This window comes from Orcinus orca, chromosome 19 (genome assembly GCF_937001465.1).
Source record: "Orcinus orca chromosome 19, mOrcOrc1.1, whole genome shotgun sequence".
In the NCBI taxonomy this organism is placed as follows: domain Eukaryota; kingdom Metazoa; phylum Chordata; class Mammalia; order Artiodactyla; family Delphinidae; genus Orcinus; species Orcinus orca.
Window position 1 is genome coordinate 51,118,322 of NC_064577.1, and position 17,343 is coordinate 51,135,664.

At 37.4% G+C, this 17,343-nt stretch overlaps 1 protein-coding gene across 8 annotated transcripts in view; it reads left to right on the plus strand.

Annotated features, from left to right (window-relative positions):
* TRIM37 (tripartite motif containing 37) overlaps positions 1-17,343 on the plus strand; it is a 162,104-nt gene that overhangs the window by 109,676 nt on the left and 35,085 nt on the right. For 2 of the 8 annotated variants that reach the window (XM_049702322.1, XM_033431663.2), the window contains 3 exons: positions 1,720-1,838; positions 11,078-11,188; positions 12,507-12,585. In XM_049702322.1, coding sequence (XP_049558279.1) covers positions 1,720-1,838; positions 11,078-11,188; positions 12,507-12,585 — 309 coding nt within the window. Of the gene's footprint in view, positions 1-1,698; positions 1,839-2,580; positions 2,688-11,077; positions 11,189-12,506; positions 13,780-17,343 lie in introns of those variants that run through there. The other 6 variants (XM_049702324.1, XM_004271756.4, XM_049702321.1 and 3 more) reach the window with 5 other exon arrangements.

The window sequence follows — 17,343 nt, forward strand, 5'->3', positions numbered from 1 at the left end:
TTTTCTTTCTTCACAGAATGAGATAGCACCAGAAGTTCAGCTTGAATACATTAGAGCTCATTTTCACTGAAGTTAGGATAATAATGTTATATAACCTTGGGTGACCTCTGCCTTGTGACATTTTTGGGTCAACTTTTTTTTCCATCTGTCCCATATTTTTCAAAGACATTTGTGCTATGCTATATTATGTCCCATAGGTCTTTTACATGAATTTTGTATAGAACAAAGCACTTCTGGCGATTTTATTTTAAAACTGCTTTTCTGCTTTCATCTCACCTTTTTTTTCCCTTTTATGAAAGTGTCCTCAAAACACATAGTTGGAATTTCCCAAAAGGATATATATATGTGGTCATCAGTACCTTCATCTCTCTCCCAGGAAACATAAACTCAAATCCCAGTCATGTCACCCAAACATAAACTCAAATCCCAGTCATGTCACCCAGTCGACATTGTTAATTAAACTTCCATCCATTTAAAAGAGAGTGATTATGGAATGTATTGTCTGTGAATGTGCTAGATGAGCCATTAATATCCATTTGCTGATCTATTATATGCATATTAAATACATTTCTAATTTTAAACAATGGAATAATTCTACCTTGGAGGCTTTGAAAAGAACTTTGAATTAAATTTAGAGAAAGATTAATATCCCTTAAGTTTACTTAATTGTATAGAGTTTTAAGATCTGGATAATTACCAAATCTAATAGGACAGCTGGTGGCTGTTTTCTGTTCTAGCTCAAGTTTAAGCAGTGGAAGGGTGTTACAATCATTGGAGATTGTCTTGTCCTCCGCATTTCCTAGCCTGGTTTTATACATGTTCCTTTCAAGATGAAGCTGCAACTAGTTTTTATATTTTGTTATGGAGATTTATATCTGCCTTTAGTCATAAAGATTAAATGTGTACGAATGTGCACTTTTTTCTAGATTGTAAAATCCTGTATAAATGTGTAAAGCTCATAGCTATAACCCTCATTTTACAGTTAATTACACTGCCAACCTGGGTCATGTGGTGTTTTCCAGCTTGTGTTTTTTTTCCTTGCCTGATTTAAGGTAGTATAAGCAAAAATTTTAAATGCTAGTAATAAATGGTTCAAAAATGGAAGTTAAAAAAAAGAATATTAAGTTAAAATTTCCCCATCTTTGTCTCCCATCTGCTTTGTTTTCCAACCTTCTGCCCACACACATTCCTGCTGTTTTTAATTTTTTGTATATGCTGTCTTCTCAACTTGCATGCATATTTAAGCAATATTTAAGTGACCATATAGCTTTTTTAATACAAAAGGTGCACCTTGTTTTCTCACTCAGTATACCTCAAAAGTCTTTCCATATTGGTGAGAACATGTTATTAAGGACTTCTATTTATATTTATTTTTAAATTGGAATTCTTATTGAGATAATTGTAGATTCACATGCAATTATAAGAAAGAATAGAGGGAGCCTGTGTACCTTATCCAGTTTCCCCTAATTATAACATTTTGCAAAACGCTGATATATTATCACAACGAGGATATTGACGTTGATGCAATCTACCACTTTATAACCTTTCATTGTGAGTCTTCTAGTGAATCTTTTAAAAGTAAAACTTGAAATTTAGTATTAAACACCAGTGCCCTATACCCTACTTAGTTTGCTCAGTTTCTGGACAGGAAAAAAATCTAGATTATTATATCAGTGACTAGTTATACAAGAATATCAGGTTATTTTCTCCCTCTTTGAGGACTAGTGTTAAAGGAGGTCGTCTGGAAGGAATGCAAATGACTGATTTGGAAAATAATTCTGAAACTGGGGAATTACAACCTATACTACCTGAAGGAGCTTCAGTTGCCCCAGAGGAAGGTAAGGAATGGTAAAGTCATAGTTGGCGGGAGGCGAAATAATCTTTTTTTGGTGGTGGTCGGGAGTGGTTGGTTTAATAAAACAGTTACTGAGATGTTATCTACTATCTGACATGCTTGATCTGAAAACAGCATTTGTTGTGCCTCTGAGTTTGATTTACTAGGACATTAAGCACAATGGAAGGCAAAATGGATAATCGACTACATAAAAGGACATCTTACTAGAACAGGCATTTACAGGGAGAAAGTCTGCAGATACTTCATTTGCTCATTCATTAAATGTGTTATGCTACCTACATGATAGGCATTGAAGTTTTGCTAGATATGAAAAGATTAAATTGGATATGTTCAGTGTCTTACAGGAAAAACATGCCCCCAAACAACTAATTAGAATATTAAATGTTAAGTACCTTGTCTTTTAAAGTCAGTCTTGATTAATGTTTATAGATTACTTTGCTCTTTTAGAAGGATTCCAAACTTTAACCATTTAAAAAATCCTTTATGGTAACTGACTTCTACTCTGCCAGTTCATTCTCAGTTACATTTCTAGTATTTGTCTACGTGTTCTTCCAGGTCCATTATTCTTTATCTGAAAGTGTAGAAGACTTTTTTGTAATTTTGAGTTAACAGAAGGTGCTTGAAACAAGGCTATGTGTGTTGCCCTTGCTTGTCCTTTATATGTTAGCAGAAAAGCATGTCAACTTTATTAATGATATTTGACACTGAGATTTTTCATTTCTTAGTGAAACTCTGCCACCTACCACCTCTGCACTTATTTGAATTTCAACGATTGATGAATTGTAGCTCAAAGCATATATAAAAGGTGCCAGCGTCTACCTCTGACTGCTCTGTGAGTGTGTGTGGGTGGTGGCATTTTCAGGCTTTTCAGTTAAAGAACACTAAACATTTTGGTCTTCCATCTTAGTTGGTGCTCCTGTGGTGGGCAGCATTATTTCAGTAGAAATTAAATGGAAAGGATTTTCAAAGTGAAGTGTTGATTGTTAAAACAACAGGAAAAATATATTATGATTGATCTTTATAGAAAGGACCTATAAGGATTAGCTAGTAGGGCTTAGCTAGTTTCCATGTATTTATACATACTGATTATAGATTGTAGTGGCTTAAATTGTTTTAGCATGTGCTGGAATTATAGGCTTCTTCTGTTTATGCACCATTTGTGAAATGCTTCTAATGTGTCTGGCATTGTTTTGATGCTGGTGATAAAGTAATTCCTGAACCTACTGTTTAGTTCAGGGTTTCTCTACCTTGGTGCCATTGACATTTTGGGCCAGGTGATTCTTTGTATTAGGGGCCTGCCCTGTGCATTGTAGAATGTTTAGCAGCATTCTTGGCTTTTAACCACTAGGTGCCAGTAGTACCTCCTCTGAATTACAGTAACCAAAAATGTCTCAAGACATTGCCAAATGTCCCCTGGGAGGCAAAATCATCCCCAGTTGAGAACCACTGGTTGAGTTGAAAACTCAAACCAGGGGTGACAACTCCTTAAGAATCACTTGCCAGAGTGGGTCATAGTTACAGATGGGAGCAAGTTGTCCTCAAGTATGCTGGGTATGTGTTGGTGGTGGTGGGAAGGGAGCAGGGAGAGCAATTGAAAACCAAACAACAGGTGTTAGAGACCAGTTAATAGCCAATTATGATATGGAATGATGAGTGCTGTGATGGGGTATATAGGGAGCTCAACTAACAGGTATGTAATAATAAAAATAATAGATAATATTTGCAAGCCCTCATTAGGTATTAAGACTGCTAAAGACTTTACCAGTAGTATGTTTTCTCAGTACAGACCTACATGGTTACTTTATTATATTGATTTTACAGGTGAGTAGGCTGAGGCCTAGAGATGTAAGTTACCTTACTCAAAGTCACAGAGCCAATGCTCTTAACTGTCACCTCTCTACCAACCTAGTCCACACTTGGAAAGATCATCCTAAGGGATGAGTATGAGTTAGTATGAGTTGTGAAGACTGGTGAAAGATGAGGCCAGAGTGGAGGCAGAGGTCAGATCATGAGGAATTATACTGTATGTCTAGCTAGAATTTGGACTTTGTCCTTTGCATGGAATATAAGCAAGGAGTGAAATAATAAAATTATGTTTTAAAATTCCTACTCTAACTGAGTTGGGGACTGGGAATGGGGTGTGGAACTCTGGGGACAGGAAGACTGGTAAAAGAAGAATGTTAAATTAAACTTGGACTTTTAAATTTCAGCCTTCATCTCATAAATTCACATTTTCTCAGCAGTTTTTCTATGTAAATAGCTAGTTAGCACCAAAAAAACCCCCTAAGTTTTGACATTAGTTCCATTTCTTTTTTTAAAGCTAATCGTCAACAGCTTATCCTAAACTGGAGAAAGGCATTTGCTTGGCCACATTTAGGATCTGCTCTGCACTTTCAAGTCTTTGAATCTGAGATTTAGTGCTGTCAGTGTTACTCAGTAACACATTTTTTCTTATGTAAGGAGTGTTGTAGTGATGCAAAGCACCTAGAACTCAATAAGAAAAGTTACTGTAAACATGCAAATCAGTAGTGCCAGGAAAGTCCACTATTGCAATTTGTTGGTATCTAAACAGCTTATTTACCACTACAGTCCCAGGATAGGCAGTGAGGAGACTAATTGATAAGGCTGGAAGAGGGGAATAGGTAAACTAAAGGAGCTCTGTGCCTTTTGAAATTTGCTTTGTGAGAGGAGAATGGGGCCTTACTTACTGCTGTGGGTATATTCTATCAGCAGGAGCCAGTTCTCAAGAAAACCTTTACTTTTCGCACCGGTAAGCCTTGGTGAAAAGTTGAGTGGGGTTGTCCTTACATCTGTGCTTAGGAATAACGAGCCTCTTCATTCTTAAGCAGAATGCCTAAAAGAAAATTTTCTGTGGTAGGTCACTGTAAATTGGTGCCTCTTTCCTCTCCTCTTCCTCCCTCCCTACTGCCAGGCTGTTTGAAGAAACTTTAAAAATTTTTTTAAAGTTTCCAGTTTTAAAGTTTTTAAAACTTTAAAATTCTTTGTGTTTACTAGTTGGGAATTTGGGACAACTAAAGTGGTCTCTTAAATGTTCCTGAGAGTCAATAAAAAGTGACTTTTCTTAGACTTGACAGTCATCAACAGGCCTTTTCCTTTCTAACTGGGATCATATGGGACAACCTTGTGTTAATCTCCTAGTTAATGGCTGCATTGCAAAAATCTTGATTTCCTTCTCACACCCCCCCCACCCCAATTGATACCTACAGAATTCCTTAGGTAGACCGGTCTCTTCCTTGTTCTTTTTAAAACTGGAGACTATGCGATTGACTTCTGCTGAATTAGCACAGTCCTTTTCAATTAAGTCAGGGGTGTCACCCATCCCAGGGAAAGCCATGGCGTGCCTATTGCAAACCTTACTGGCACCCTATCTAAGAGTAGTACACAAGTCTGATGCTCCAGCATTGCTGATCCCTTTTGGTGTATCAATGAAGACATAAGTTACAAAAACCCAATCAGCTGGTTTAAGCAATAGGAAGATTTACTGTCTTGTATTAACAAGAAGTCTCACCTAACTCTGGTAGGGCAGTTTCAAGGTTGGAAAATTTACCTGCTTAATGTCATCAAGAACTCATTTCCTCCCACCAGCCCCGTCCCCCCATCTTTTGCTCTGCCATTCTAAGTGAGTTGGCTTAGCTCCCCTCAGGATGGCAAGGTGGTTGCTGCAGCTCCAAACTTTATATGGAGTCAGAAAAACATTCTGGGAGTAGGGGAGGATTATTTCATTTTATATGTCTCTGTTTATCAATGTTTATCAATGAGAGCACATCTCATTAATCAGTAGTGAAAAAAAAAGGAAACTTGGCAAAGTCTGAACATTTGGTTCCCCTCCCTGATCCATTCCACGTGGCCACTTGGAGAAGGGAAGACGGCTGAACAACATTGAGGTTCTGCTGGAAAGGAGGAAGGCAAGTGAAGCATTAGTGTTTGGTCTACCAGGTGGTTAATGTATTTTCCAAGCAGCTGAAGTTTGAGCACCCCTGAATAAGGGCGTTATAACTCAAAAGTTAGCTTTGGACTACTGAGCATATAGTGGATACTCAAAAAATATGGTAGGTGATTGGTATAGAAATACCTTATTTCACATTTTACTTTAAGATGCAGGGTTGATTTTGGGGTTTTTTTCCCCCACATGAACATCTCTGAAGCATCTTCCATTTAATGGTATCTTACAATAATTATCATTGACAGCCAGTTTTGTGAAAACTTGTTGACACCTTCTGGTGAGATTAAGAAAGGTCCTGTATTCAAATTTCTTATAGTTGGTGAAATATCACGTTTGCTTTAACCTTAATGCAGTGGGTAGACATTGCAGTGTATGGGGCAAGGCACATAGCAAATAGCTTGTGACCTGTTACTTGACAGTAGCTACTTTCATTTCCAAAAAATGAAAGTATTTGACCTTATGTTGTGTTTACTTGCTCACACTGATGTCAATGGGTTGTACAGGACCTGGTGACCCCATAGGTCAACTATTAAGCGAGGGGTCAAGAGACCAATTTGTTTTTCTCATTACATTCACGGAGCTAGGGAACTTCAGATCTTAGGACTTGATAAAAAAACAAGTAGTGTTTTCATGCAGGAATTTGTTTCCAACGCTTCTTGGGAAATGCATGTTTTTCTGAATCCTAAGAAAAGTAAGTCAAGAAATCAGAAAACAGGAAAAAATTATTCTAGTTCTCCTGTTAATCTTAACAGTCAACACAGAAACATGGGGACTTCCTGGCGGTCCAGTGGTTAAGACTCCACGTGTCCACTGCATGGGGCACAGGAACAGTCCCTGGTCGGGGAACTAAGATCCCACATACTGCATGACGTGGCCAAAAAATGAATTAAAAACAAAACAAAACAGAAAAAAACAGAAACATGACTGCTTTGGAAGAATCCACTAATGGCAAGTTGAAAGTATAAACTGGAAATGCTGGTACCTAGAATCAAAGGTTAAGATCAATGGGAGCACCTTGAAAAGAAGCAATTGCAGTCAAATCAGCCCTGGCTATAGCTGTTGCCATTTTATAAGTATGTGTTCATGGCCCTGTCTGCTGCTATGTAAATATTAATGAGTCTATACTATACTATACAGGAATCCTGTGAGTGGTGCTCCAAGAAATAGGACGTTTCAAAAGCAAAAGAATTCCTCATATTGGCATTTTTTAAAATAGATTTATTTTTGGCTACGTTGGGTCTTCATTGCAGCGCACGGGCTTTCTCTAGTTGTGGCGAGCGGGGACTACTCTTCGTGCACGTGCTTCTCATTGCGGTGGCTTCTCTTGTTGCGGAGCACGGACTCTAGGCACACGGGCTTCAGTAGTTGTGGCGAGCGGGCTCTAGAGTGCAGGCTCAGTAGTTGTGGCGCACGGGCTTAGTTGCTCCACGGCATGTGGGATCTTCCCGGACTAGGGCTCGAACCCGTGTTCCCTGCATTGGCAGGCGGATTCTTAACCACTGCGCCACCAGGGAAGTCCCCATATTGGCTTTTTTTTTTTTTCTCGGTACGCGGGCCTCTCACCGCTGCGGCCCCTCCCGCCGCGGAGCACAGGCTCCGGACGCGCAGGTCCAGCGGCCACGGCCCACGGGCCCACCCGCCCGGCGGCAGGCGGGATCCTCCCGGACCGGGGCACGAACCCGCGCCCCCTGCATCGGCAGGCGGACTCCCACCCACCGAGCCACCAGGGAAGCCCCCCCCATATTGGCATTTTTGATGTGATTCCATGTAGTGCTATAAACCTTACTAAGAGTTCTAAGTGTACATTATTCAACTATTACCCAGTAATGTTCACAGCATTTTCCAGTATTTGAATATTCACTATAGGCTACAGTTCTTGTAAATACTACAAACTAACTAAAATTTTTAAAAGATATATAACTTTATTAGAGTTTGAAAAATATTGTAAGTGTTTAAAGAATAACTTGAGATTTGGGGAATTCCTGAGAATTCCAGTTCCTCGTTTGTGAATCCTGGAGGTTAATATATGTCAGGAGTTCAGAAACACTAGTACAAAGAGGTCAAATTTGTGCCTAGAATTTCAGTAACTCATGTGGGTTTGAGTTTTCAGCAGCAGTTCCATGAAGGGCCAGAAGGTGGCGGTGGTGCTTCATGCAAGTAGCTGGTTTATTCTCTAAACAGTTAAATATCACTCTTGACTCTTGAGAGCAGGAATGTTTTTTCCTTTGCTTAGTAAGGAAATTTCAGAAACGTCCACACATCCAGCCTATCTTCAAAATATTTAAGGGAGAAATAGTACTACACAAACTCTTATTGAAAACAGAAGAGAGGGAATTCACCAGTAAAGCCATCTGGGGCTACAGTTTTCTTTGTTGATCTTTTTTTTTTCCCCCCTTAAAATTTATTTATTTATTTATTTTTGGCTGCGTTGGGTCTTCGTTGCTGCGAGCGGTCTTTCTCTCTAGTTGTGGCGAGCGGGGGCTACTCTTCGTTTTGGTGCATGGGCTTCTCATTGCAGTGGCTTCTTTTGTTGCAGATTACGGGCTCTAGGCGCACGGGCTTCAGTAGTTGTGGCTCACGGGCTCTAGAGCGCAGGCTCAGTAGTTGTGGCGCACGGGCTTAGTTGCTCCGCGGCATGTGGGATGTTCCCGGACCAGGGCACAAACCTGTCCCCTGCGTTGGCAGGCCGATTCTTAACCACTGCGCCACCTGGGAAGTCCCAGGGAAGTCCCTGTTGATAGTTTTTTAAGCTACAAATTCTGTTTCTTTAATACTTAAAATACCTATTCAGGTTATTTTTACCTGAATGAATTTTGGTAGTTTGTGTCTATCAAAGAATTTGTCCATTTCATCAGTGTTCTTGATTTCAAGAGCATAAAGTTTTTTATACTGTTCCCTTATTACCCTTTTAATGTCTGTAGAATCTCTAGTGATGTCCCCTCTTTTATTCCTTTTTTTTACTCTCTTTTGTCTTGGTCTGCCTAGAAGCTTTTCAGTTTTATTGGCGTTTTCAAACAACTCTTGTTTCAATGATTTTTCTTTTGTTTTCCTGCTAATTTAATTTCTGTTCTTTATTTCCTTTTACCCAAGTTTATTTACTCTTTTTTTTTCTAGTTTCTTAAAGTAAATGCTTAGACCATTACTTTGAGGCCTTTTTCTCTTCTAATATAAGCATTTGATGCTGGAACTTTATCTTTAAGCACTGCTCTAGCCGCATCCCCAAACTTTTGATATGTTGTACTTTTATTTCCATTCAATTGAGAATGTTTTTCATTAATTATGGAGAATTCTTGGCCATTTTCTCTTAGTATATTGTCTCTCCTTTGCTGTCTTTATGGCTGTCTAGTTGACACAGTTTGAACCATTCCTTTTTTATCCCTGTGTTTCTTAACCTCTTTTTTATAATGGCAATCTCATTGTTCTTAAAAACTCTGGTTAATTTTCTCAGTTCTGTCTTTAAGTTTTTCAACCTTGCCTAAATTCATCTATTAATAGTTTAATTTTAATGACTATATCTGAAAAGTCTAGTAATTTAAAAAAATCTGTCCTTTTCCACATTAAACAGAATTTTGTACTCTATTTTGTGGAAAAATTCGTGGAATTGTCCTTCTATTTGTATATCTGCTGACTCTTACTTCAAGTAGATTGTCTGCCTTGTTTGTAAATTTTGATTGGAACATAACTTTTTGAGACTTTTTCTACCCCTTGTGAGAATCATCCCCCCCACCCCCCGCCACTATAATTGTTGTGACCTGGATTGTGGAAGCTTCCCACCAGAGAGGTCTTTTAAATACGTTTCAAGACTATTCATGAGCATTTTTATATCTGCTTTAGTCTGTGTTAGATAATTTCAACATTATCTCTGTCATCTCAGCACTGATTTTCGTTCTTGTCTTTACCTGGTTTTTCATACAGTGAAGCAATTTTGGATTGTATCCTGGACATTTTTAATATGATTTTATGAGACTCTGGGTCTTGTTTAAATCTGCCAATTTGTTGGTACTTCAAATTCTTGTCTACTCCAATATGCCTGTCCCTATTTACTTTTCAGAATCCTCAAGTAGCCACTTCATGCATTCTGTCTAGGTTTTATAGCTGCATTCAGTGGGAAAGATGGGGTGGAGTGTGCTTGCTTCATCTTACCTAGAACCTTCCCTCTAGAGGAATAAATTGCTTTATTCGGATCACACTAGCTCCTGACCAGTTTCTATGTTACTTTCCTAAGATTTGAACCTCAACCTTAATCCCAAACTTAAATGATGCACACAGGCCTTAGTTTGAATCCTGAGGTGAGCTGAGCCCAGAAACAAGACAAAATTCCCTGCTGTCTTCCTGTGACAGTAGACAGAATTATTTAGTTTATTCTTTCAGTAAGAGTTTTAGCTTTTTGCAGGGAGTGCAGTTTTAGTCTCACTTTCAACTTCCTTTCTATGGTGGATCCAGAGGTTTTTTTCCTATCCCCAACAGAGTATTAAAGACTTCCACATCAAGCTCTCTGGGGCAACTGCATCTACCCCACTAGTTTTCCATATCCTTTTTGTCTCTATACCTATGGATTTCCATTCGTTCTTTTAAATATAGCTGTTCATTAAAATTTTTAAGTTTATATTTTATCTAGCATTTATAAGGGTTTGTAGCAGAAAGATTTTCAGATTTCCTTGATCACTGTCTTGTTGAAACAGAAGTACTTTCTGTACTATAAAAATTCTATAGAACTTTTCTTTTAAAAACCTACTCATATGCAAAAAACAAAATTGGAGGCCCAAATGGGATAGTAACTCATTTATTGCTAAAATTACTGGAATTTTTTTATACACACAGCTAAATATAAGTGTAAATATGTATTTGTATTTATAAGTGTTTATATTTATATATGTTTTAGGCTAGAAACTGTTGAATCAGGATTAAAAGAGCTGTTATCTCTTATGACTCTTTAGGGGGGAAAAAAACCTATGTTTGCCTTGGAAAAAGTGTTCTCAGTATAATGAAATTAATACTGCCTTCAAATTCTAACTTTTCAGGTACTGTAGAAAGGGCAGTTTTAATTTTTGAGGACGAAAATAAATACTGCTCTAAATAACTAAAGAGAACTTAGGTTTGTGTGGTTACTTTTTTCTTTGTTTTGTTTGCTTGGTATCTTCTGTTTTCTTGGCATTCAGTGTGAAATTCACTAGGAATCTCAATTTATGATAGGGAGATTGCCTTTTTCTTGCAGTGGTTACTTGTCAGAAACACGTTCTCTGCTTCTTTCCTGCCAGGAATGAGTAGCGACAGTGATATTGAATGTGACGCTGAGGACGAGGAGCAGGAGGAGCGCGCCAGCCTGGGCAGATTTAGCGACTCCTTCATGGCACGGCTGCCGGATGAAGGTGCAACCCATGACGTCATTTCATGGGGATTAATTAAACCATCTCTTCTGCTGCTTCCTTTGCTTCTCTTTCTGCTTCTGCTTCTTCTGCTTTGCTGCTTCTGCTGCTTTTTCTTTTTTTAAATTATTGTCATTTGTGAGACGACATTCTGTGGGATAAACTAAATGGTGCGCGTACTGAAAAAATTTGGTAGGCGGTCAGACACCACCTAATGCGTGCTACTTACTGGGTGGAGCAAGTGTTGGCAACCTGCTTTGGTACAGCCCATGACCTGAGAATGGAAAAAAAAAAAAAAAGCCAAACAAAAAAGAATTTTCCATGGAGAACATTTGTGGCCTGCAGTGCCTAAATATTTACTATCTGCTCCTTTGTAGAAAATGTTGCCAGCCCCTGGGGAGGTTTCAGATTTTTTTTTTTTCTTTTCAGAGATATTTGTAGCCTAGCTAATAAGGGAACTTTTTTAAAGATAACTCTTTCTGACTTCTTAGAAATGCATGCTGATTATGGAATCATTGATTTTATTACCACTTCCTCCTAAAAAAGTCTCAGGAAAAAACTCACTGAGAGAAACCCATTGTTAGCATTTTGTTTTGTTTTATTTTAGGTGTACAGCATAATGATTTGATATATGTATACAGTGCAAAATGATCACCACAATAAGTCTAACGTCCATCCCCCATTGTTAATATTTTATCCAGAGACCTTAACGATCAGTCTGAGCATTCCTCTGTAAGAGTTCCTGGAATAACAACATTGTCAGGCTTATGCTAATTGTCGGCTTTATATTTTACATGTTTCTCTGATATTCTAGTGTCTTTTTTAGTACAGACTCAGTCACTTGATGATTTTTTAGGTATTAAGGTACTCTTAGCAATCTTCTCTGCTTATAGAAGCAGCAGCCAAATTTCAGGCAAGTTATCTTGAGTGCGGATGAGTTTTTGTAGTGATATTTGCATGCGCAGTTTAATTGGCTTTGAAATACATTTTATATTTACAAAATCAGTCTTTAGAGTGTACATCGTCATCGTTTCCTATTCCCTTCTTTAGCTGCTCCCATAGTGTCCCCAGGGCGACAAAGTCAGGCAATGCCTTTCAACCTCTAATTGTGGGCGTCTATTACACATTTTGTTTTTTTCTCCTTTATTTTCCCTTTGTGTTTGTTACACTTGACTCAGATCAAAAATTCTCTAAAAATAGAGATTTGTTCACAACCCAGCACATCTTTATCACTTAAATAACACACTTGGTAAGATCGTTTCGAGATAAGGAAAAGAAAATACTGGTCTTTTAAAAATGTTAGCTCTTTTTTTTCTCCTAGATACACGTTCCAGTTTTCCTGATGGTGAACAAATAGGCCCTGAAGATCTCAGCTTCAATACTGATGAAAGCAGTGGAAGGTAATTTTCAAATCAAGAAAACTGACTTGCAAGCTACCTTGAATTTTGCTGTAGTTGGTGCTCAAACTTGTCAACAGTCAGATAATCAGATTTGGTCTTATTTTTTTCATCATCTCTACTTGAAATAGTAATTCTGAAACTTTAGAAAGTAGCACAATTCTAGTGTAAGACATTAGTACACAGGAAAAAGTTGTGTGGGAAGAATTCTGTGTAATGTAATAAAATAACAGTGTAGCCTCAATTAATTTAGTAAATAGTATATTCATAAAAGGCAGTTTGTCTACTGTAACAGAAGGGCAATTAACTGCCAGGAAACGTACCTGGAGACAGTGCATGCACTCAGTAACCTGCTCAGCATCGGTGCTCTTCTGTCTTGGCTAGACACTCAGTTGTGTTTAAATGACCACCTTTATATTTTGGGTTTTAATTATAGTTTATAGTTTCACTAGTGCCTGTAGATTAGTGAGCAGAAATATTACTAATGTGTAGATTCTTCCCTGTAGACACTTTATGTGGATAACTGAAGTAACACTAGACTGAATCTCCTCTTTGGAATATGTTGACTGACTGAGGTTAATTTATTTATCTTTTCTTGTTTGTTCAAGTGCAGGCACACTAATTAATGACACCTAAGCTTTCTTTTGTGTGACCTTTACAAATGTAATTTTAAATGAATTAAGTTAATATGGATTGGTTATGTTTCTGGTCGTATGAACACATGTAAGAACACTTAAAATTATTTCGTTTTTTCTGCTTCTTACTAAACAATTATAATGTAACGGGTATTTTAAAACCCTGTTTTCTCCTTTGTTTTCATTAGTTGGACATTGATTTCAGTGGCAATACATTTAAAGATTCTTATATATTGTACTGTGGCTTACATGAAACTGTGGTATAAAGTTTACTTTCATACTCAGAAATAGTCCAAAATAATTGCCAAACTTTATCATTGTGCTCTTGCATTTGTTTTTGAGCTGCTATGCTATTTGTGAAAATTACACTGAAAGTTGACTAAGAGACTATTGAAAAAGCATGAATATATACACGTGAGAGGCATCTCATCTGCTTATTTTTTACTTAATGAATATTGTTCCCCTTTCCATGTCTAGTGTCTTGCCGAATGCTGTGTGATTCATGGTTTGCTTTTCTTCAAAACAGTTGGCACTTTTTGTTAATAAAATGATGCTGAGAAAATGTTATGCCTCTGCAATTTATTAAAAGTGGAGCAGGAAGCCCCCCTTTTTCCTATTCCTATTGCCTGTGTATAATAGAGGCTGTTGAGCTGTAAGTAGATGCATGGGGAAGTTGGAAGACTTATTTATGATCTCCATAATGTGTAATGTGTGGTTACTTCTTCTCCTTAAATTAGTTGGAAATATTTAAGTAGTATAATCACATGAGAAGTTAAAATTTAGCATTTGCTTACTACCATGATAGCATTGGCTTGCTGTCGTATAGTTATTAGGTAGCTTATTGTGCAATGCTCTGAAACATTACTGGTAAGTTCTTCACATTTCATTTTCTATTAGCTGGAAATGTATTTATGTTCATTACATTTTGATGAGATCATATTCTAAATCAAACTTATTTCTGTGCTACATTGTAATGGGTAAAACTATAATGTAAGAATTTTGCACCTTTAGTGTTGAGCAAATCATTGTAAGAACTGATTTTGTAGAGGTTTATTTTTTAATTGAGGCTTATCAGAATTCATAAAGACAAGAGTGATTGACTCTGCTTTGGAACTCTCACTGTTGCGTAGCTGTTTCTTGACCTGTATATGATATAGAACTGAGTGCTTTCCAGTGTACCTTTATAACTTATTTTCAAAATATGGAAAACCACTGTGGTTAAGAACTAAGAGAAGCCAGAGAATAGACTGTTCATTTGGGGAAATTTACTTGTAAGAGCTTTTAGCACAAGTGATTTAATCGTGAGATTCTTTTGGGTCATTAATCTAGACAATAACTTTTTTTTTGAATTTTTGAATTTTATTTTATTTTTTTATACAGCAGGTTCTTATTAGTCATCCGTTTCATACACATCAGTGTATACATATCAATCCCAATCTCCCAATTCATCACACCACCACCACCAGCACCCCGCTGCTTTCCCCCCTTGGTGTCTGTACATTTGTTCTCTACATCTGTGTCTCAATTTCTGCCCTGCAAACCAGTTCATCTGTACCATTTTTCTAGGTTCCACATATATGCATTAATATACGATATTTGTTTTTCTCTTTCTAACTGACTTCACTCTGTATGACAGTCTCTAGATCCATCCATGTCTCTACAAATGATCCAATTTCATGCCTTTTTGTGGCTGAGTAATATTCCATTGTATATATGTACTACATTGTCTTTATCCATTCGTCTGTTGATGGGCATTTAGGTTGCTTCCACAACCTAGCTATTGTAAATAGTGCTGCAGTGAACATTGGGGTGGGTTCATGTGTCTTTTTGAATTATGGTTTTCTCTGGGTATATGCCCAGTAGTGGGATTGCTGGGTCATATGGTAGATCTATTTTTAGTTTTTTAAGGAACCTCCGTACTGTTCTCCATAGTGGCTGTATCAATTTACATTCCCACCAACAGTGCAAGAGGGTTCCCTTTTCTCCACACCCTCTCCAGCATTTGTTGTTTGTAGATTTTCTGTTGATGCCCATTCTAACTGGTGTGAGGTGATACCTCATTGAAGTTTTGATTTGCATTTCTCTAATAATTAGTGATGTTGAGCAGCTTTTCATGTGCTTCTTGGCCATCGTTACGTCTTCTTTGGAGAAATGTCTATTTAGGTCTTCTGCCCAGTTTTGGATTGGGTTGTTTATTTTTTTGATGTTAAGCCACATGAGCTGCTTGTATATTTTAGAGATTAATCCTTTGTCCGTTGCTTCATTTGCAAATATTTTCTCCCATTCTGAGGGTTGTCTTTTCGTCTTGTTTATGGTTTCCTTTGCTGTGCAAAAGTTTGAAGTTTCATTAGGTCCCATTTGTTTATTTTTGTTTTTATTTTCATTACTCTAGGAGGTGGATCAGAAAAGATCTTGCTGTGATTTATGTCAAAGAGTGTTCTTCCTATGTTTTCCTCTAAGAGTTTTATAGTGTCTGGTCTTACATTTAGGTCTCTAATCCATTTTGAGTTTATTTTTGTATATGGTGTTAGGGAGTGTTCTAATACATGTAGCTGTCCAGTTTTCCCAGCACCACTTATTGAAGAGACTGTCTTTTCTCCATTGTATATCCTTGCCTCCTTTGTCATAGATTAGTTGACCATAGGTGTGTGGGTTTATCTCTGGGCTTTCTATCTTGTTGCATTGATCTGTGTTTCTGTTTTTGTGCCAGTACCATATTGTCTTGATTACTGTAGCTTGGTAGTATAGTCTGAAGTCAGGGAGTCTGATTCCTCCAGCTCCATTTTTTTCCCTCAAGACTGCTTTGGCTATTTGGGGTCTTTTGTGTCTCCATACAAATTTTAAGATTTTTTGTTCTAGCTCTGTGAAAGATGCCATTGGTAATTTGATAGGGATTGCATTGAATCTGTAGATTGCTTTGGGCAGTATAGTCATTTTCACAATATTGATTCTTCCAATCTAAGAACATGGTATATCTCTCCATCTGTTGGTATCATCTTTAATTTCTTTCATCAGTATTTTATACCTTTCTGCATACAGGTCTTTTGTCTCCCTAGGTAGGTTTATTCCTAGGTATTTTATTCTTTTTGTTGCAATGGTAAATGGGAGTGTCTGCTTAATTTTTCTTTCAGATTTTTCATCGTTAGTGTATAGAAATGCAAGAGATTTCTGTGCATTAATTTTGTATCCTGCAACTTTACCAAATTCATTGATTAGCTCTAGTAGTTTTCTGATGGCATCTTTAGGATTCTTTATATATAGTATCATGTCATCTGCAAATAGTGACAATTTTACTTATTCTTTTCCAATTCGTATTTGTTTTATTTCTTTTTCTTCTCTGATTGCCATGGCTAGGACTTCCAAAACTTTGTTGAATAATAGTGGTGAGAGTGGACCTCCTTGTCTTGTTCCTGATCTTAGCGGAAATGCTTTCAGTTTTTCACCCTTGAGAATGATGTTTGCTGTGGATTTGTCATATATGGCCTTTATTATGTTGAGGTAGGTTCCCTCTATGCCCACTTTCTGGAGAGTTTTTAATCATAAATGGGTGTTGAATTTTGTCAAAGGCTTTTTCTGCATCTATTGAGATGATCATATGGTTTTTATTCTTCAGTTTGTATCACATTGATTGATTTACGTATATTGAAGAATCCTTGCATCCCTGGGATAAATCCCACTTGATCATGGTGTATGATCCTTTTAATGTGTTGTTGGATTCTGTTTGTTAGTATTTTGTTAAGGATTTTTGCATCTATATTCATCAGTGATATTAGTCTGTAATTTTCTTTTTTTGTAGTATCTTTGTCTGGTTTTGGTATCAAGGTGATGGTGGCCTTATAGAATGAGTTTGGGAGTGTTCCTTCCTCTGCAATTTTTTGGAAGAGTTTGAGAAGGATGGATGTTAGCTCTTCTCTAAATGTTCGATAGAATTCACCAGTGAAGCCATCTGGTCCTAGACGTTTGTTTGTTGGAAGATTTTTAATCACAGTTTCAATTTCATTACTTGTGATTTTCTGTTCCTATTTTCTATTTCTTCCTGGTTCAGTCTCAGAAGGTTGTGCATTCCTAAGGATTTGTCCATTTCTTCCAGGTTGTCCATTTTATTGGCATAGAGTTGCTTGTAGTC